This window comes from Pituophis catenifer, unplaced genomic scaffold (genome assembly GCF_029215685.1).
Source record: "Pituophis catenifer annectens isolate HBS135680 unplaced genomic scaffold, rPitCat1.0.hap2 SCAF_2, whole genome shotgun sequence".
NCBI lineage: Eukaryota > Metazoa > Chordata > Lepidosauria > Squamata > Colubridae > Pituophis > Pituophis catenifer.
In genome coordinates this window covers 67327990-67350565 of record NW_027256882.1, presented here as the reverse complement: position 1 = coordinate 67350565, position 22576 = coordinate 67327990, and the positions used below count along the sequence as shown (strand labels likewise).

Below are 22576 nucleotides of genomic sequence, written 5' to 3'. Positions count from 1 at the left end.
AGAATGAATATGAATAAAATCACTGTCAACTTCAAAACGAACCTGGCAGGGGCCATTTTCCTGTTCCTCAGTTGCCACACAGTGTGGGAGGGAAGAAAAGAGGATGGAATGCTTTGCTAGACACAACACAGAGCTTTCTCATGAGAACCAAGGTCATCTCCACAGGTGACAGTTAAAGTCAGGGGGGAGTGCCTGGAGAACCTGCCAATTAACCTAATTGGCCAACGTGACTTGTGACAATTGGGGAGGGAGTTATTTCTTATTTTAATTATACTGAAACCACGGGAAATATTTGGGGTTGGTTTTACAATTGATCATGATATGATGTATCCAATAAAGAATCTTCCTTTGAGGGAGATTCCAGTCTCAGAGTTCTGATTTGCTTGGATTTGTTAGTCGGAACCATGACAGCCAATTTTCCATTAACAAAATAATCTAGAACCATTAAAAATGTATCACCAATTTTTGATTTTTTAATTTTTAAATAGCAGGTATTTGCCTTCTCCCTCTTTCTTTTCTATTCCATTTAAAATACATACTACATATATAAGTGGCTAGAGACTAGAAATAATGGATAATAAAAATAGGGGTGAATTTGAAAATGGAAAGAATGAATATGATAATGTATAGAATGTATAAAACAATTATGACTGTTAAGAAGTATAATGTAATTAAAAGAGAAAGGGACAAGAAGAAAATGAAATAGTAAAAAGGGAATCAGGGAAAATGTAAATATTAGAAAATGACCACCATGAAATAGCTGTAAAAAGAAAGTGTGTATATATATATATATATATATATATATATATATATATATATATATATATATATCAATTTTCTTACTTCTTCGTAGGGTCTATGTGTGTTTTTCTTCTAACCAGGTTTTCCCTACGTAGCCAAGGTTTTTTTGTAGCTCCAGCTCAGTAGAATCTCATCTACTCGGTTCTGGGCTTTTTTTCTTTTCTAACACCTAGCAAGCTCTCACTGCTAGGTGGGAGACCTAAATAGATCCATTTCTAGCTCGTTAGCTTTCATCAGTAGGCCACACCCATCTCCTCCCTGTAAAGGCATAGTATCAATTTTCTTACTTCTTCGTAGGGTCTATGTGTGTTTTTCTTCTAGCCAGGTTTTCCCTACGTAGCCAAGGTTTTTTTGTAGCTCCAGCTCAGTAGAATCTCATCTACTCGGTTCTGGGCTTTTTTCTTTTCTAACACCTAGCAAGCTCTCACCTAGCAGTGAGAGCTTGCTAGGTGTTAGAAAAGAAAAAAGCCCAGAACCGAGTAGATGAGATTCTACTGAGCTGGAGCTACAAAAAAACCTTGGCTACGTAGGGAAAACCTGGCTAGAAGAAAAACACACATAGACCCTACGAAGAAGCAAGAAAATTGATACTATGCCTTTACAGGGAGGAGATGGGTGTGGCCTACTGATGAAAGCTAACGAGCTAGAAATGGATCTATTTAGGTCTCCCACCTAGCAGTGAGAGCTTGCTAGGTGTTAGAAAAGAAAAAAGCCCAGAACCGAGTAGATGAGATTCTACTGAGCTGGAGCTACAAAAAAACCTTGGCTACGTAGGGAAAACCTGGCTAGAAGAAAAACACACATAGACCCTACGAAGAAGCAAGAAAATTGATACTATGCCTTTACAGGGAGGAGATGGGTGTGGCCTACTGATGAAAGCTAACGAGCTAGAAATGGATCTATTTAGGTCTCCCACCTAGCAGTGAGAGCTTGCTAGGTGTTAGAAAAGAAAAAAGCCCAGAACCGAGTAGATGAGATTCTACTGAGCTGGAGCTACAAAAAAACCTTGGCTACGTAGGGAAAACCTGGCTAGAAGAAAAACATATATATATATATATATATATATATATATATATATATATATATATATATATATATATATATATGTGTGTGTGTGTGTGTGTGTGTGTGTGTGTGTGTGTGTGTATGTTTTGTGTTTAAAATAAAACAAAACACATACTACATAATATGTTACATGCTACACATACATTAGTTGCTCGAGATTGGTTGCTAGCTAAGAAGGCAGGACAGGCTAACAGTGAGCCACAAATTTACTTGCCTGCCTACCACTGATCAAGATTGCTATAGCTATGTCCCCAAATGCAGAGGTAGGGGACTGTTTTCCTGTTTGCAAACTCTGGAGCTGCTCCAACTTCTTTAGAAGAATTATGTGATTGCCTGGATGAATTCTTATTCCCTCCTTCCCAATTCCATGGCCTCATCTGTGTTGTTCAGTGCTTTGGAGGCACTTGGAGCCACTTAGAATAGAAATACAGATGAATGCTAGTTCTCCTGAGGTTGAGGCTAGAATACTAGAAAGATTATATCATACCCCGTACTAAGTACTTTTAGAATTCACTGGGGTACAATAAGAGACTGCTGCACTCTTGATATTCAACAACAATAAAAATATGAAGACTCCTGGATAGCCTCGCATATAGGGGTGGGCTGCTGGGGTTTGTAGGGTTTGGGAGAACCTCTAGCTAAGATTCTGTGCAGTTTGGAGAACCCCCAAATCCCACTCCTGGGCTCACCCCATCCACCCTGCCCCATCCCTCTCAGGAGTCCCCACGCAGCCCGTATTGAATGCAGTTAAGTGCAGGGTGCGTGCAGAGGCTCGGGGAGGGCAAAAAACAGGCCTACCAGAAGTTCAGGAAGGCCGGAAACAGGCCTGTTTCCAGCCTCCAGAGGGCCTCCGGAGCCTGAGGAAGCCATTTTTGCCTTCCTGGAGGCTCGAGGAAAGCCTCTGGAGCCCAGGGAGGGCAAAAACACCCTCCCCGCTGTGATGCAGGAGGCCGACTAGGCCACACCCATCATGGCCACACCCACCCAGCAACCGGGCAGAGAACCCCTTGCTAAAATTTTTGAAGCCCACCCCTGTTTGCATAGCATATGACATATATGTTCATGAGGACTGGTCAGGAAAATCTGTATCTGACTCTAAGAGAAATTTAGTGCTAATCAGGGATGAAGGGTGTTGATTTAAAAGACATAGTTGAATCTCAATGGTGTGATTTGGGTGTCCTCACAGTTAAATGACAGACAGAAGCCTGTTTCCTACAGCATTATTCTTCAATGCCTGAGAAAATTTGAGCACTTTGTCATGGCCAGATGGCATCTGCAGCTGAATTTAAGCAAAGAGCATTTGGTCTTTATTCTAATAAGGAGTGACTGCTTGATCAAAGGTTTCAAGATAGAGCAGTTGTGCTATTAGTGGAAGATGGAAAGCATACAATGCATCACGATCATCCTTGCAAAATTCCACACATCCTTAACCTTGTGATCAGCAGCAGTAGTAATAAAAGTGTTCTTATTTTGATTTAGCTAAGAAGAATTTGAAGGTGTGACTCTACCTTCAGGTATTTCTCTTACTTATCCAGTGTAAAAAGTAAAGAAGGAAAGGAGTTGGCATTTTTTCCATAACTGCTGAGTCTTACAAAGTTAGCTGTTCTCACACTCATCCATCACATGTAAGTAATAACTTGTAGAACAAGCTTTCCAAGTATTCACATAAAATTGGGTCAACTGATTTGTTTCTAGAGGGAAAACTGTAATTTTTGCTGAACTGAAGATCATAGCCCAGTTTCATTTGTGAAGTAACAGGGAATGAAAGCAAAAAAGAAAAAAGAAAAAGAAAAAAAAGCAAACATTGGAAAATGTCACAGAATCATAGTAGCATATGACTGGAAGGGATCTTAGAGGTCTTCTAGTCTAATGGTAATTTTAGTAGCCAAATGTGTCTATAGCACTAAAGCCACAATTTAGCCAATATGTCATACTATGATAGCTAGCAAAATACAGGTGTATTGTACACCCTTGAGTAAGAAATGTAAACCACTTAACAAAAAGCTTTATCATATCTGAAGAACACATAATTAAAATTCATAGAAGAAAATCTGAAGAGGGAAAGAGTTTCATTTGCATTTTTTTTTTGGCTTCTGTCTCTGTGTGCAACGTGAATTTGCTTCTCTACCTTGTTTGAATCATTTTTAACTGGATCAAAAAGTCTGTATGTGCAGTGTATAATCTAGACATTTTTTATCTGAAATTGTATATACATTGTTTTTCAGTGTATCTATCTGCCTTTCAGTAAATAGAATATTCAACAGGGCAAACAATGCCATCAAATATTAAATAGAATAAATCCACATAATGAACATACCCCCATAATAAGGCAACAATAATAATTGAAGCCAGCATAAAAGTAGAAGCAATAGGAATACTATTTTGTAATGTAAACCAAGGCAGAATTTATTGAATTTTGGAGTTGTAAAGAATCCTGGAAATCAACTAAGACAATCCTGCACTTTATGCAAAGTCATCATATATCATGCAACTCCAACATCCCAGGTAGAAGCCATTCAACCTCTGTTTCATTACTTTCATTTAATGAGGTCTCAGTTGTATATGGCCTCATTTAAATACTTCTGTTTGTGGAAAAAAATGTGACCACAGCTGAGATATCTGCAAGGTGTGGTCAAAACAGTCAAGATGGTAGCCACAAAGGTTCAGTTGAACCTCTCCCTATAAAAATAGGCATAACTTTGAGCATACTGTTGTGGATGCCCACTTAACTTTTTTTGACCATACCCTGGAGACAACTGTGGATAATATAAATTGAAGAGAAGGGAGGAAGAGTCTGGTTTGGGAAAAGTAATTTATGAGGATCTCTCACAATTCTGACCTTGTTTCCAAATTCTAAAAGCAACAATTCTTTAGCCTCCATAGATATAAACCCCACTTCCTGGACTCCTCTGAGTTAATTATTTCATGGTCATTGAGAATAAATCATAACAGTTCATCTTCAATCACTACAAGATTTGGGTGGTAGAAATGAGTCTTGCCCCAATTGTAACTTATCAAACAGAACACAATCTACTATGAAACACATTTTCTGCACTTAACCAGCTTAATTAGATAAACAAAGATTTATTGGGTCCTAAGAGGATTATCATAAATGTCTGATCACATGTGTAGCCTCAAGATATAAATTTTCAAGATTTATGGAATACACTGAAAATTAAATATCAATTTTTTTGTTGACTGGAAGAAACTGCAGCTTAAATTTTATGGAAGCAAATAAATGTTCAACCCGATAAGCAAGGCAGAATTCAGAGTAAGATAGTTGCACTTAGATAGCATGGAAGTCTGTGTACCACTGAACCACTCTTGGGTACCACTGTAGTTAGCAGAATTCAAACATATCTAGTGCAGTTTATATCCTATTGTCAAATTCTTAAAAATAGAGGATTGCAAAACTAGCAAAGGAACATTTCTGTAGGATGGGCAACCATGAATACATAATAACAGAGTTAGAAGGGAATGGAGTTCTTCTAGTCCAACCCTCTGTTCAAATAGGACACCCTCTACTGTTCTGGACAAATAGCTGTCCAATCTCTTCTTCCAGTGATGGAAGTCTAAAACTTCCAGTGATGGAGCACCCACAACTTTTGGAGGCAAGCTGTTCCACTATTTAATTGTTCTCACTGATAGGAAAGTTGTCCTTAATTCTAGGCTGGATCTCTTTTTGTTAAGCTTCCAACTAAAAAACTTCATAAAACTTCATAAAACATCATAAAACTTGTGTTACTTATTCAATTTGGTATGCTCATGGTATGCTCTTTTGCCAATGTTTTGGAAGAAGCATAACATCAACTGAGTAAATACCATGCCTCTTGGGACAACACATCTAATTGTACACAAACACACACACTCATAGACATACACAAACTGCTAACTTTGCAACTATGATGTCTGTCAAATTGCCTAGTCTAACAATGTCCTGAAAGAAAGGGACAATAAAAAATACTAGACCAAATTCAACTTCACCAAATACATGTGAGACCAGGGGTGAAATCCAGCAGGTTCTGACAGGTTCTGGAGAACCAGTAGTGGAAATTTTGAGCAGTTCAGAGAACTGGCAAATACCACCTCTGGCTGGCCCCAGAGTGGGGTAGGAATGGAGATTTTGCAATATCCTTCTCCCAGGAGTGGGGAGGGAATGGGGATTTTGCAGTATCCTTCCCCTGGAATTGGGTGGGGATGGAGATTTTGCAGTATCCTTCCTCTGCCACACCCACCAAGCCAGGCTCACAGAACCAGTAGTAAAAAAAATTGGATATCACCACTGAGTGAGACACAACACAATCTGAATCTGTACTTCAGATTACAACCCTTCCAGATATTATATATTTTTACAATCATATCTGCTCCTAAAACAGCTGCTTGGGAAAAAATGAAGACGAGTACAAAATATGTAACATAAATACACATCACATTGGAAAGCATAGAAAGCTTTCCTTATTCTTACAATTTGTCTGAAGGCACACAAAAGTTTTATGATACCAAATTATGTTATCATAGCATGAACTATTTTTCTTCTGAGATTCTCCAATCTAGATTTATTTGCTCTGATTCAATTTTTCACCATGGATGTATTAGCGTTATAATTACAAAACAAATCTTCTCTTTTCACTTGATGGAACTGCACCCAACAGCAAATACCTGTCCTTACTTATTACAAGTAGTCCTTGACTTATGGATGGAGCCTCCCCATCATGGCTGTAAGTAGTGACAATTGTAAATCAAATAGCCACATGACTGACCTGATTTTATGACCCTTTTTGGGGTGGTCATTAAATGAACACCACAGTTGTTAAGCAAACCAATGGTTGGCTATGGGTCGGTTTTGTCAACAACTGGCATTTACTTTCAGTTTTTGGCAAAAACAAAAATCAGTGAAATGTGGTCTTATGACTATGAGAGGCTACAAACGTCCATAAATGAGGGCTGGTTTCTGAGCGTCTGAGATGTGGTCATGTGACCATTGGGGGAGGCAGTTGTTAGAACTTCAGTACCAGACTGTTAAGTATCCCCAAAGAGGACTGTCATAACATTGAACGTTTGCTAAGTGACTGGTCGTAAGTCGAGATCTACTTGTACATATGTACAAACACAAAGGAATCCGTGTTACAGAAGAAGCAAACCTACTGCTGTCCTTCAGGCTATGAATGCAATATCAGAATGATCTATTATTTCTGATGCTGTAGCAAAGTGGTCAAATTTAGATCACAGAACAGAGTGCTCTTTGAGTTAATCAAGCTGTCAGGATAATTATGGTGCAATTTTAATGATTTGTGATTTCATGGTAGGCTGCCTTTGACTGTTTAATTCTGAATGTTACTACAATACCACAAAATCCAGATTGAATTGCTCCTTTCAGCAAATGCTGAAAACACTGCAATGTACATTTCATTTCATTTATTGGATTTGTATACCGCCCTACTCCCGAAGGACTCAGGGCGGTGAACAGCCACAGAATAAAACACATAAATACAAAATTTAAAAACAGAATAAAACCGAATTAAACAATTTGGCCGAGACAAATTAAAAACACCCAATAATTTTAAAAACAAATTAAAATTTACATTTTAAAGGGGAAAGATTTAGGCCAGGCCGGCTTGATGGAATAAAACGAAATAGAACAGAATTGGCTATTTTGTTAATTCTTTTATACCTGGTAGATGACAGAAACTCCAAGTAATTGCCAGTTAGAATTCAGAGGAAAGTATATAGTACTAAAACTTACATGTCTGTTTGTTTGTAACCTTTAATTAGGCAAAGTGGTGTATTATAGGACAAGCAATTTTTGAACCAAGATACCTCAAATAAGGTACCTTATAGAATGCATCCAAAATCCAGGATCCATTATTCCTAGGGGATTGAAATTTGCAAAGCTGTGGTGGCCTCAGTGCCATATTACTTTTCTTAGAAACCCACAGTTTGCATGGGGCAAGGGAAGATGGGAAGAGTGTATACCTGCCCTGATTCCTACCTCCCTTTTGACCTTGTGCCCGATCAACTGGCAGCAAGGCCTGATGGGCAAATGGAGTTTGGTTGCTTTGGAAGTCAAGCCAAAATTTGAAATGTTTTAATGGCAGTGGATGGTGAGGGAACTTAGATTCCTGCTGCATAGGGCTGGTTGGAGGGCACTTTGGATAGAAGGGACCTAGGGAAATATGTTAGGGGAGGAATACTATCAGTGGAGTTTTCCTTGTGGTCTGCAGTTCCCTTTGTTTCTCCCATACTGAGCAAAGTAGTAGGCAGTTCCATGGGTCAACCGCTGGGACTCTGCTGAGGGTCATAGTGGGAGGGGAAACAGCACCAGCCTATTTTATTTATTTATTTAATTAATTATTTTATTAGATTTTTTAGACCGCCCTTTTCCTACTGGATTCAGGGCGGTGAACAGCCAAGAATAAAAACATTCACATACAAAATTTAAGATTAATTTTAAAAGAATTAAACAAGTTTTGGCCCGATATAAAATTTAAAACACCCCAACTAAAATCAATTTATAATTTAAAATATCTAAAAATATCTAAGGGGGGGGGGGTCGTCAAGCCAGCCCAGCTTGATGAAATAAAAAAGTTTTAAGGGCATGGTGAAAAGCACGGAGATCTGGGATCCTACATATCTCCGGGGGCAGGTTGTTCCAAAGGACAGTTGCTGCCACAGAGAAGGCCCTGCCCCTGGGGGTCGCCAGCCAACATTGCCTGGCCGACGGCACCCTGAGGAGTCCCTCTCTGTGGGAGCGTACTGGCCTGTGGGAGGCTATCGGTGGCAGAAGGCGGTCCCGTAAGTACCCAGGCCCTAAGCCATGGAGCGCTTTAAAGGTGGTAACCAACACCTTGAAGTGCACCCAGAAGATCACCGGGAGCCAATGCAGCTCGCGCAGGAGAGGTGTCACATGGGAGTGCCCCATCGCTCCCATAATCCCCCACGCGGCTGCAATCTGCACCAGTTGGAGCCTCCGGGTGCTCCTCAAGGGGAGTCCCATGTAGAGAGCATTACAGTAGTCCAGGCGAGAATGTTATATGTTGAAAGAAGGATGGCCCAATGGGTCATGGGTTGTCTAGTGATCTCTATAGGGAAGGAGGGGACATCCCTGTTAACACGTGGCAGCACTACCCTCCTCATCTGAAACCCAAGAGGTCTCTAACCTTTCTGCTGGGCTGTCTGGCTCAATGAAACGGATGAGAGGCGGCGAAGAGAGGGTTTCGGTAGCAAAGATCCCACCCTGGAGCTGCAGTCCAAAGCCGTTCAAGGGGTCTCCTCTTAAAATCACCTCTGTTGTTTCTGTATGAACAATCTGCCCACCAGGACCCACAGTGCTGGAAGCTAATGATACTGAAACAAGAGAGGGACACAACCAAGTTAGCACTTTAAGGAAACACTGGACACTTCATTTTCCAAAGAGAAACTTAGAAACCATTTTATGAGGGAGACAGACTGCTCAAGCAAACTGCCATCAATCTTAACAAAGCTCTTTGGAGAGAAGGGCTGCCCCTCAGATAAGGAGATACGCGTCCGCCTGCACCATCGCTCCTCTACCTCTCTTCATATGTAGCTAGAGGAAAGTACGACAAAAAAGTCTAGATGAGAAGGAAGAGTTCTGGTGAATGAAGGCGAATATACGTGTTCCAGGATAATGTTGCAGAATCCAAGCTGGGTCGGACACCAGGACCAGACGTTTTATCTTCTGAGCTTTTGGACTTGTGCTGAAGATGGGCTCCAGCACAAGTCCAGAAGCTCAGAAGACAAAACCTCTGGTCCTGATGACTGACCCAGATTGGATCTTGCAAGAGTTTCTGAGTTTGGAGGAAAATTTAAAGGGAACTAACTAGAACATATCACCATGATTGTGATAAAATGGACATATTGTCCTTTCCCTTTAATTCTTCAAAAAAGGGGAAGACTTTTGAAGACGAGCCTGAATAATCCTGCAAGAGCCCGTGATCCTTACATGAACTTTTGTGCTCCTTCTTCCTCTGTCTTCTCCTCATCAATGTGGCCCGTGGGCTCATGGGATGATTGCTTCGAGGTAGAGTATTGGAATTCTGGTAGGCCAACCCTGATGTGTTCATGGTGGGAGATGCAAAGTTGGAAGCTACAAGAGCTAGATAAAAGACAAAAGAAGCCATCTGAGTATTTGATCTGAACTCCTACTTGTTCATATCAATTGAATCCCATTCTTAATTATTAGTCAAGAAAGAAAATATGTCATTTTGTGTCCCAGTTTTACTAACATATTTATCAAGATGAGTAAATATTTCTTTTCCCATTCTTACTCTTACTTTAGTATCTTACTAAATATTACTAAATTAATAATCTTCCAGCCTTGATTTTAGCATCTTTGCTGACCCACAAAAATATTTAAATTTGCCAAAATAGAAAGGACAGAACAAGAAAGAGATTTGCAAGGAATACTGAGAATGGTAAAGAAAAACTATATGCACTTTTTCCAGAAGACTTTGAGTGAGTGAGTCTTCAGAAGAAAAAGAGAGAGAAGGCTTGGCAATAGGAAAGGACAAAGCTGGTCCAGAAGAAATAATGCACTGGACAGATTGAGTATATCTCAGACAGAACTGTTTGCTGGAAATTCAGACTGTGACTCCCCAGATCAAGAAAGTAGAAACATAGGCTACATTACATTTACAATAGTCCTGGCTGGTTGTCTGATTCCAAGTAGGTGTCTTGCAATGTCCTGGATGGTGGGTGTGGCAGTAGCTGACACAAGGATCCCAGCAGTGGTGGTGTTCGCTCTTCTGCACTTTGACTTTTGCCAACAATAGACAGATAAGGTAACAAAAAGAGAATGTCAAAAATCACAGGCAACTGAAACCAATTGGTTGGCTCACCACTAACAGTATTTTTAAAACCCATTTGCACACATAAAAACCAATCATTACCTATCATGGCTGCCATTCTGCTAGCTTCACATTGCAACCTGCCAGTTGGACATTAGCAATGGGAGGAGGGAGAAGATCGAAATGTGGGAAGACAAGGGAGGAGTTTGGAAACCAAGCCGTGCCGGCTGGCCCAAAAAGTGGAATGCACCAATTCAGTCCAAGGTCAACCAAAAGAATGTGGAGATGGAGAAGGTGTGAACAGAGGGTTCATTCTCCAAACAACATGGAGACAGCTAAGTGGACATTGACCAGTAACAAGGGGATGGCCAGGGTGAAAGGGAAAGTTAATTGTATCTTTTGCATGCCAAACTGGCAGATTTTGTTTCACTATTTTTGTAACCACTTTAGCTTTCAGTAAAGTATACCCTTGGTAAACAAGGATCTTTCTTTGCTAACTAAACTAAGTGGGACAGATGGCATCAACCCATGGACAATGAATACAAATGGGAAAGAAAATCCTTAAAATATCTGAGTAATTTTTTTGCTTGGCTTGATGTGGTTTGGAGAAAAATTCTTCATCAAGTATACTGAGATATTTGCACACTGGCTCATATAGCTTATTTGTCTTCCACTTTCAATCTGACAGGACTCATTTTTCCTGCACTTTCAAAACCACAGGATCAGGGAATAATGATAGTGAAAGGGCGAGTTCAATAGCACCTTTGTGGAAATATATTTCTCTTTTGTGAACTTGCAATAAAGTTTCCTCTTGATAGTTTAAGGCACATTTCTCTTCTGTTGCTTACATAAAGTCAGGGTAAGCACCGCTGAATTAAAGAGCACATATTTCTCTTTTTTGTTTCTTATTGCAGATCAAACAGTGAACATAGCTCGTAATACTTCATGATAAATCTAGAAATTGGACAGTAGCAAATCCAGTTGCAAAGAGCTTACTCTCATTGCCCCAAGAGGTTTAATAAGTACAATGGATAGTCTATAAAAGTGGGAACAGAAGCTCCTGATATTACCTGTAGGAATTACTTTTTTAGGTCAAAGGAGTGTAGTATAAACTACTTGTCATAGCAGTGTCCCTTGTCAGAGAGCTAGTCCTTCACAATATTGGTACTCCACAAACTGTACCTGAACAATCAATTTATAGAGAGTATCTCATCCATGAAGGATGGTTATTAGAGTGTGCAAAATTTAAAGAGCTGGAGTTAAACTCATGACTAGAAGAGACACAGCCTTTGCAAGCACCAGTTGTAAAACAAGACTGAAAAATACAACCCAGGCTGAAACATCTGCTAGAGAACCTAGTCACATTTCCTGGTTGTATGCAGAACAACTTGTACAAAATCATCTTCCAAAAGTCTGCAAACATTCCCTCTAAACTAATCTCATGAAGTATTTCACTACTTCAGAAAGAATGTGTAGTGTTAAAAAATAAAAGGAATGAGAAAGTTCGTTTAAAAAAGAATTACTTGAAAATTTCCCTCCAAATTTGCTTTGCAAAAAGTTTTTTTCGTGAAGCGTTATGGATCATTGTAATACAAGCACCTAGAAAACCACTCTTTCCTCTATACATTCGAAGGTTAGAATGTTAAAAATGCTGACAAGCTTGGTTTACTAGCTCATTTAAAAAAAACCTTGTTATTTAGGAGGTACTTGAGAGGAAGACATTCTGATGGATTACAGAATGTAAATCTGTGTTTAATTACGTTTAGAGGATTATGAATTGTTATAGTCATTGTTTTATGCATTGATGCTGAATGATGATTGTTTTTATGACTAGTGTGTTGACACTATTTATATATTGCCATAGGCTATTTTAGAGTTTTAATGGCTGAAGTGGCATAGAAGCTAAACAAACAAATACAAACGAGAAGTTTGCATCTTGATCCCAAGACCTTTTCAAATGCAGCCAATAGACTACGACTGAGGATAGGGACACAATTAAGAAAATCACAAATCTTGATATATTAATCATATTAGTGTTCATCAATTAATTACATTCACATAAATGTGCATGTGAATAGGCATACAACTATGAAACCAATAACATACGTTCTTTTTAGAAGCTGGACATATACCTTGTAACAAATACATGAAAAGTCTCATCTTCACCTCAGTGTTTATTTGAGGCACTTTTTACCCGAACCATTTTTTATTTTTTTGTACAAAATTGAATAATTAAAATGATAACTAGAATTTGATTTATTCATCAGCTTGGCCCATGACAGGAATGGCATTGGCTATTCCTTCTCTAGTGATTTACAGTGCTTTCATAACATCACTCAGCCCATCGCTGAAGTATTATAAATCCTCTGTTCATTGCTATTATTTTGTCTCAGTGATGGTTGCTTGACTCTAGAAGACACTAATTTCCCCAAGTAGAAAATTAATCACACCAATCCACAAGAATCAATAAAAGGTCAGGTTCCTGTCTCCTCCCAGATGGTCTTAGTTTTGTTTTTTGTTCCCCCTCCCCCAAAACTGTACCTAATCTCACATTTCTGTGTAATCAGGATGGTGATGGGTATTTCCCCCCAGAAATACACACGCCCCAAAGAAACAGATGTATTTCATATGTTATGCTCATTCATGGCACATACCTGTATCCAGAGGCTTGAGGGGAAGTCTACTGTAGTGAGCAGGGAGTATCTCTAGCTTAACAGTTTCTGATGTGGCTGCTAACAGCTGGGTGGCCTCCAACAAGGAGCAATGCTCTGTGCTAGTCCCGTCAATGGAAAGGATATGATCACCTACATGCAGAGCCCCACATCTGCCAGAGAAACACACAACCACAGGCATATATTGCAGTCACCTGTGGTTAAAAGTAGAGCAATTCAAAATCCATCAAAGTCACACAAAAGTTGATGACTTTGCATCATACATATTCTTTGCCATGTTCTTTGCCCAGATTCAGCTGAAATCTTATTTTTTAAAAAGGCAGAAATCCAGCTTTGAAGTTTCCTGGTTGAAAAAACCATGAAAGAACAGAAGTTTTATCATGAAAGAACATCAGTCAGGTTAACTGAACTACAGGTAACCCTTCCCTAAAAACTAAAGAGAATATTTTCATATGGTCAAACAGAATCTGAAATGTATCTTTATCATAAGAATCTAAGGGGAAAAAAAATTACCCCGGGCTTGTACTGATTTCATTTTGTTCTTTGCCATTTGCCATCATTTCTAATAAAAGAGTTTAACCTGTTTGTGAAGACTATATTTGCGTATGACATTTGGAAGATTGTAGTATATATTTCCTTAGACAAAGGGGAAAGTAGCAACAGCTGATATAAAACTACAGGAAAATCAGTTTATTAAGGATGCTTCTTGAAGTGTTTAGCCAAATTCTAGTTGAAACATGACAATGAATACAACTTCAGAAAAGCAGTGCAGCATTGCCAAACAGGTCTTGTACGGACCAAAGTTTTGCTCTTCAGCAAGTCACTGTGGAATGCATGAATGTGAAAAAGGATGTTTATTCATTTGTTGGTGATAAAATATGGAATATGATGTAAAATTATGGAATATTTTGGGTGATTGGGATATCCTACATTGAATGTTATGTATTTTAATTATACATTTTTCTTTAAAATACATAAAAAACTCAATATCTACGTGAGCAGTGTGTTGTCTGGGTACAATTAATTTTGAAAAATAATAGTAGTAATAATAACACTAATATTCATAGCAATACCCTGTATTGAATGTTAATTGGTTGTTGAATGCAATAGAGCATGTGTAGAATATAAATTGTGCATAAGGGCAAAATAAAACAAGGATGTAAACTGTGCATGACAATAGAAAGGCAAGGAGGTGTCAATTCCCCTTAGTGTATTTATAATAATAGCATAATGAATGCTCATAGTGACATTTCAGGTATTAGTTGATTACTATAGGTGCATGTAAATTTGTGTACAGATAATGACATATGGTTGGCTGAGAACATGAGAACTCTTACAGTGAATGTCAGAGACCATATGATACAGTAAGGAATATGGATCTGAACATTTCAAATATAAAAGTAGTTGCCTGAAAGGGAAAACTGAGTGAATAACTGCAAATTGCATACGAATAATTACAACAACAACAAAAAAGCAAAGAGTTGGATCTGATGCTTCAGGAGGATATTGAAGCAAAAAGAAAAATGGATAGAAAAATGTAGAAAATGTTGGTAGAAAATGAATGAATAGCAGGCTTGTTGCAGAGAGAGAATCTTGTTGAAAGACAAAACACAAATGGCTTTAAATAGGAGTATGCATTAACCCATTTGTTATATGAAAATAAGAGCTATCAGGAGAAACAGAACAAATGGGGACAGAGAGATTCATTTATGAAGCATGTTTAACAAAAGATAACATCAAAAATTGAAGGTTGAGAAATGAATTTTTTTTTTTAATTTGATTTATATGCCGCCCTTCTCCGAAGACTCAGGGCGGCTTACAATGTGCTCAGCAATAGTGTACAAATTTGAGTACAAATGGAGTGATAAATACAAAATAAATATGTCATGATTGGTTATATAGACAGAATGAATGCCATCTAAATTGTAAAATACTTTTATGAAATAATGAGTAGGTCAAAAGGAAGGGGAAAACAAAGGATGCCTGTGGTTGGATGAAGTAGATGACATCCTGAGAAAAATAAAAATGATAGTTTAAAGAACAAAGAGCAATATATAGAGCCCTGCATAACATGCCGAGAACAAGAATGGTTTGCAATACTAGAAAAGGAGGAACAATGAAATGTAAACAAGATTTAGCATTTTTTTCTTGACTTATCTAATTCCTTCAGTTTCATTGATTTTATATTTCTTATTGTTTTTTTTTTTTTTTTTTTTTTTGCAGTAACATGTCTTGCCATAAAAGGCATGCAGTTACCTTTCGATGCAATAGATATGATTTTGGAAAACTAATTAATCTTGTAAGTGTTCATATTAAAAAGTTCAACATCATTTTACAAGTTTAACAGGGTTAATTTATTTCTGATAAGCCAACTTTAGTTAACATTGAACAACAGATATACTTCATTTCCAATAATATTATCAGGGATTTTCTTTTCTTTTAGATGTTTCACAGTACTTATAAAGATGGTTTCCACTCTTGAAAATAGTTTGAAATATTTGGTATGGAAGGGATAGCCTTCCCTCAGATGTGCCCAAGATAAATTCAGTTCCTTAAAGCACAGCATTATAATCCTGAGGTTTTTACCAATACAGACATGAAAGCCAGCTGGGAGACTTTGGGCCAGTTGCTCTCTCTCAGCCCAACCTACTTCACAGGGTTGTTGTTATGGGGAAAATAGGAGGCAGGAGCATTAACTATACACATCACTTTGAGTCGTCCAAAAATAAAGATAGGGTAGAAATCAAACACACAAAGTTTTTCCCTTATGTAAGGAATGTAGTTTGTGCAGTGTAGCACGTATACAGTGCTGTTTTTTCTCAAGCTTCCCCAGATCTCACCAGAGGAAAAACATTTTAAATGTAATAAATATTAAACCAAGCATATCTGGGAGAACATTTAATCACAGTTCAGCCTCCTACCTGTCTCCCACACTAGCTGGCTTGATCTTTTCAATGATTATGACCTGTTTATTCCGATGGGTGTTCATTGATAATGTGATTCCTAGGGCAGAGCCGGGAGCCTTTGCAATTTCCACTAGCAAAGGGCCTGACGCAGTGGCTACCATATCTATAAATCAAAAAAGACATTTGGAATTAATTCTGCTTAGCTTTTCCCAATGGGAACATCAAATGCGTTAGGTGGGAATACCAGCAGTATTTATGATATGCTGGGCATATATGGTCACATAGGAATCCGGATATTATGTAGAACATAATACTACACAACATATATGTAACATATATTAAAATTCAGAAATTCAGGACAAACTATAAAGCAAGCATGCTTGTAAAATCAACCTCTAAAATCTCTATGTTTGCAAATGTCCCTTCTCAGCTACTGCTTAATGATCTCAATGATCAACAAAATGATAGACAGACCATAATAGGCAGCCCAAGACAGCAACTGGACTAGGTTGTTTTTTTAATTGTTATAATTAATAATTAACAGTACACATTATACAGGACCAAGGATTAGCTCCAGGGTCAAAACCAGAACTTTATTTCATTGCAAAATCTGATGTCTGAAGGATTATTGTCCCATCTTGGTGAGGGACCATTTTCTAATAAGGAGTATCTAATGGGGTGCTTTGTGACATTTTTGCAGACATTCTGGCATCTCGGGAGAAAGTGTATCCTACCTAATATCCATGCAAAGCATTCAAAGTTATTTATGTCTATTCAAGGGCTAAAATAGAACATACAAATAGAAGGCAAAGTCCACCCAGTGTGTGAAGGTTTGTTGTTCAGTTACTAAGTCTTGTCCAACTCTTTGCAACCCATGGACCACAGTACACCAGCCCCTCCCCCCATCCTCCACTGTCTCCCTGAATCTACCCAAACTCATACTTACTGTGTCTATGAAACTATCTAACCATCTCACTTCTCACCCTCTGCTGTCCCCTTCTCCTTTTGCTTTCAGTTTTCTCCAATATCAGGGTCAATGAGTCCTTTCTTCTCATTTGGTGGCCAAAATATTCAGTATCTGTCCTTCCAAAGGACAGTCAGAGTTGATTTCTTCTAGGACATGTGAACTAGATTTGGGTAATTTCATTTCAGTGTATAATTATGACATGTCCTATTTGGCATCTCCCTTGACATGATCTGGTATTTTGCTTTTCTAAAAACTAAATGTTTAGCTTGACTAAAATTGCTTACTATTTGCCTTTAGGAAAAATAATAAAAAGCTTTGTTTGGTAAAACCTGTACTCCATACTGGATTCTTTACTAAATACTGGATCCTGTCAAGAAATGCTTATACCTTGAAGCATATATCCCCACTACTTCACATATCTTAAAGGAACCTGAGAAAGTGAGAACATAATTTGTACTATTGAGATTGTATTCTGTAAGCTATGTTACACATACACACAAATGTTTCTCACAGTTTTTTAAGATCTAATAGTACATCCCAAACATTTAAATTATGACTGGAGCATATCCCATTTAGACAGACTTTAAGCAAATATAAACACAGTTTACTAAATTTTGTTAAATATCTGGAGAGAAAAACACACCAAACTTTCACAAAATGTATACATGTATCTAAATCTAGACCAACTAGATGTTCAGAATTAACAAAAATTATCTTACTTAGATATATGGATTAATTGCAAAGAGCATGCGGTGGATTTAATTGGTGGACAAAACATTTAACTGTGTTTTAAACATGTACCTCTATTTTAGGACAATTAACCTTTAGGACAATTAACAGAGGTTAATGGTAACCTCTGTTACCATTAGATAACAGAGAGGAATGGAAGTGTTTACAATTTAAGAAACCCTACCCATCCAAATGATAAACTAGACTCAATCATCTGACTATTAATAATGGAATTAACTACATTACAGTAAATGAGATCTATGTGGTTCTTTGCCACGTAGATCTCATATGTTTTATGCAGGACATAAAGCATATGAGATCTACATATAGATATGCATTTGTCCTGCATATAGCATCTCATATGCTATATGCAGGACAACATTTCTAGAACAACTGGATCTGGTTTTTAAAAATCAAAGTCTTCACTTATTTTGACTACATTGCAATACATGCTACAAAAAGGTAATCAATAAATATAAATCTATAATGTTCCCATGCTCACTGGAGAATTGTTCACCTCTGAAAATAGCGCTAATTTCTGCGGTTTAATCTTTATATGGTCAACCTCTATTTTTGACTATCCAGATACTTGTATTTAAGTTAAAATGATCATTTTAAAACTATGACTTATACACCTTGCTCACCTGAGGCTGTAATATATCCAAGCAATATACACTTAAAAATTAAAAGATTAATGACCTGGCATTTATTAGTTGTCCAGTATCTTTCATCAATATAGCAAATATATTCAGTGATAAGGAGCTGCTTTTAGAGAGAGAAAAGGAACATTCTTCATACAGCAAATACCGATCTGATCTCCAACAAGGTAGAAGAAACATTCAGAGAGAGATAGAGTTTATGATTAGCAATAGCATTAGACTTGTACACCACTACATAGTGCTTTATAGTGCTCTCTAAGCGCTACATAGTGCTTTATAGCACTTTCTACAGAGTCAGCATATTACTCCCAACAAGCTGGGTCCTCATTTTACCATGACCTCGTAAGGATGGAAGGCTGAATCAACCTTGGGCCAGTGAGATTTGAACTGCCAGCAGTCAGCAGAAGTAGCCTGCATTCTAACCACTGCGCCACCATGGCTCATGTAACTGCTATTACAATTGCTGTTAACATTGATAGTGGCAAGTCAGCCAGATGTTTACACTGAGCTTGGCATTTTTGCCTGCCTATCAAGCCCTTGCAAAGAATCCAAGATAGGGAAATGTTCTTGTTTGATGATGTTAAAGGTTGCTCCATTTCTATTTGCAGGTCTTTGTATTTTGTAATTCTCTCCATTGTAATTCTCTCTTTTATTCTGCTATCTCTAGGTACTGCCACATCCACTATCCAGACTTTTTTCCCCTGCTTTCTTATCAACAACTGTTAATTCTGGAGTGTTAAGTGGCAGATATTAGTCTGAACTGTAAAGTTCCAAAATACTTTAGTTTCTACATTTTCAATTACTTGTGGTCTCACTAATTTTTGCTTGCAGGCAAATGGTATTTTGCAGATATTCCAATGCACCTTTGTTGCTACTTTGTTTGCCATTGTTTGTGATCAGTCTGTGTGAACTTCTTGCAGCAGCTAACTACCAGTAGATGTTCCACTATTTTTTCAGCTTCTGTGCAGAGGCAAATGCATTAGTTACAACTATTCATGGATTCCAACATTCCCTTTTTGCAATGATTTGCTATTTTGTGATATTTGTTAGATCAGGCGCAGGAACAGAAGACGTGACCAGCTCGATACATGTAACAAACTTTATTTACATAGTAACAAGTAAAAGAAGACTGCTGGCGCGCTGCCGGAGCTCTCCTTATATTCGCTCCCGGCAGACGCACCGCCCCTAGACAGGGATTCAAATCTCCCGCCCGATGGCTGGCAGCCAATCAGGGCGGATGCCCTTATATGGACATAACACTCCTCCCCCCTTAGTCTGAACTGTCAATCTCGTTTACAAAAGTCACGTAGTCGCGCAGGTACGTAGGACGCCTCGGCACCCTAGCTGACCTGCGCAGTCTCACTTGTTCTCCGTCTCCGACCTGGATGGACGGGGCTCTGTCGTCTCCGGGCTCCCTCTCCGGAACCGGGCTTGGTTCGGCTGTCGAGTGAGCGGGGTCACCCCCAGCGCCTCCGGCCGGACCGCAGACCTTGGGTGGCTGGTTCTGGTGGTCTTCTTCCTGGCCTGTGGATCTGTTTCCTCGTCTCGGTGGCTCGGTTCCGACCCGGGAAGAGCGTCTGAGTCTTGGTAAGTCCATCGTTTGCTCCTCCCTGGTCTCCCGGGCGCTGCGGTTCGGTTGCGGTTCGGCCTGGTGCCGGGTGGGTGGTGGTTCTGTTTGGTGCCCTCTGGACCGGCCCACCGGCTGCGGGAGGTGCTGGCCCGTGTTGCGTTGTCCGACCTCGCAGGGGTGGTGTTGGTCTGCTAGGTCGGGCTGGCGTTGGTCTACCCTGTCTGGTCGGTGGTTGTCGACCTGGTCGGGCTGTTGTTGCGGCACTACCTCTGCGGGGCGGCGGAGGTCTCCCTTGCCAGGGTGGTGCAGGCCTACCTGGCCGGGTTGTTGTCGGCTTTCCCTTCCCCCTAGTCCCTGGTCTACCGTTGGGTGGTGCCTGGGGTCATCCGGGTCGGGGTGTTGTTTCCTGGCTGCCTCTTGTGATGGGCGGGGGTCCCTCTCGCCGGGGAGTCGAGTGCCACCCTTGCCCATAGGTTTGGGGGTGCCCGTCTTGGATGGGTCCCGGTCTACTCGCCTGGAACTGCAGTCTCCCTTGCTGGGCTGGCGTGGGCTGCTGTAACTGGTGGGGTGCGCTGCTCCTCCTCTGGGCAGGTCCCGGTCTACCTGCGGGCTGGGTTGGTGGTCCTTGGCCTTGCCGTGCCCGGTGCCCACCTGGCTGGGTTGGTGGTGCCATCCCCCGTGCGGTTGGCCCCGGTCTACCTCGCTGGGCTGCCGGTGTGACAGCATTTGGTAGTGGGCTGGGCCAACCTTGTCGGGGTGGTGCTGCTCTGCCTCGCAGGGGTGTGGTAGGCCTACCTCGTCAGGGTGTTGTAGGCCTACCTCGTCGGGGTGTTGTAGGCCTACCTGGTCTGGGTGTGGTAGGCCTACCTCGCCGGGGTGTTGGAGGCCTACCTCGTCGGGGTGTTGTAGGCCTCCCTCGTCAGGCTGGTTTTCATGTGCCCCCCCCCACCTTTTTCGGAGTTGGTCGATGTGGCGTCTCGTGAACTGTCCATCTTCCAACTCAACGATGTAGGATTTGGGCCCGGTTGTGCTGGCAATTTTCCCCTTCAGCCACTTAGGAGAGCCGCTGAAATTCAGCGCGAAGATTGAATCTCCTTTGCTGAAGGCGCGAAGCGGGCGGCTGGCGGTTGCGGTCACTTCCGGGCTGTATTGGGGGTGCAGCCGGTCCAAGGGTGACCTCAACCTTCTGCCCATCAACAGTTCGGCCGGGCTCTTGTGGGTGGTGGCGTGTGGCGTGATGTGCTGTGTGAGGAGGAAGTTGTCTATGCGCTCTTGCCAGTCCCCCGGGCCCATCTTGGTGAGGGCCTCTTTGGTCAGCCGGACCATGCGTTCGGCTTGTCCGTTTCCGGCCGGCCTGTAAGGGGCGGACAGGGCGTGGCGGATGCCCAGTCCTGCCAGGAAGGACTCCATGGCCAGGGATGTGAGCTGGGGGCCGTTGTCTGAGACCAGCACATCCGGTAGGCCGTGTGTGGCAAACAGGCGGCGCAGGGCTCGGATGGTTGCTTCAGTTGTGGTAGATGCCATCGGCACCACCTCGAGCCATTTGGAGAAGGCATCTACCACGATGAGGAGGTGTCGCCCTTGCATCGGACCCGCGAAGTCAATGTGGATCCTCGACCAGGGGTTGCTGGGGGTCTCCCACTTCGCGACTTCGGATTGCGGCGGCGCTGGGCGAACTTCTTGGCACGGGTCACATCTGGAGACCCATTGTTCAATGTCTTTGTCCATGGAGGGCCACCAGACATAACTCCGTGCCAGGGCCTTCATGCGGACGATGCCCGGGTGCCCCTTGTGTAAGGTTTCTAGCGTCCGCCGTTGCAGGGTGCCTGGAATCAGCACCCTGTCTCCCCATAGCAGGCAGCCTTTGATGGTGGACAGCTCCTCCTGTTTCCTTGCGAACGGGCTGAACCTTTCCTCTGGCTTTTCCGCTGGCCACCCTCTGAGGATCCAGGACTTCACTTGGCGGAGTGTGGGGTCCTTTTGGGTGTGGACGGCCACATCTGCGGATGACACCGGGCAGCTGGCGTCGTCATCAATGTGAAGTAGGTGGAGCGTGGGGGCTGGGTCCTCGACCGGCTTCCTCGACGGGCATCTGCTGAGGGCGTCAGCGTTCCCTATGGCTGTGCCTGGCTGGTGCACGAGCCTATAGGAGTAGGCAGCTAGGAAGATGGCCCATCTCGTCATTCTTGGGGACATGAAGGTCGGGGTTGGTTGGTCGCCTGCGAGGAGTCCCAGGAGAGGCTTGTGGTCTGTGACTATGGTGAAGCGTCTTCCGTAGAGGTATTCGTGGAAGCGCTTCACTCCAGCCACGATGGCCAGGGCTTCTTTGTCCAGCTGGCTATAGTTCCGTTCTGCGCCGGACATAGTCTTTGAAAAGTACGCGATTGGGGCTTCCGAGCCATT

At 41.1% G+C, this 22576-nt stretch overlaps 1 protein-coding gene across 1 annotated transcript in view; it reads right to left on the bottom strand.

Annotated features, from left to right (window-relative positions):
* GRIP2 (glutamate receptor interacting protein 2) overlaps nucleotides 1–22576 on the bottom strand; it is a 276423-nt gene that overhangs the window by 54678 nt on the left and 199169 nt on the right. The window contains exons 8-12 of the mRNA XM_070936883.1: nucleotides 16264–16411; nucleotides 13325–13494; nucleotides 10514–10639; nucleotides 9827–9979; nucleotides 9024–9210 (exon numbers count right to left, since the gene is read on the bottom strand). Coding sequence (XP_070792984.1) covers nucleotides 9024–9210; nucleotides 9827–9979; nucleotides 10514–10639; nucleotides 13325–13494; nucleotides 16264–16411 — 784 coding nt within the window. The remainder of the gene's footprint in view (nucleotides 1–9023; nucleotides 9211–9826; nucleotides 9980–10513; nucleotides 10640–13324; nucleotides 13495–16263; nucleotides 16412–22576) is intronic.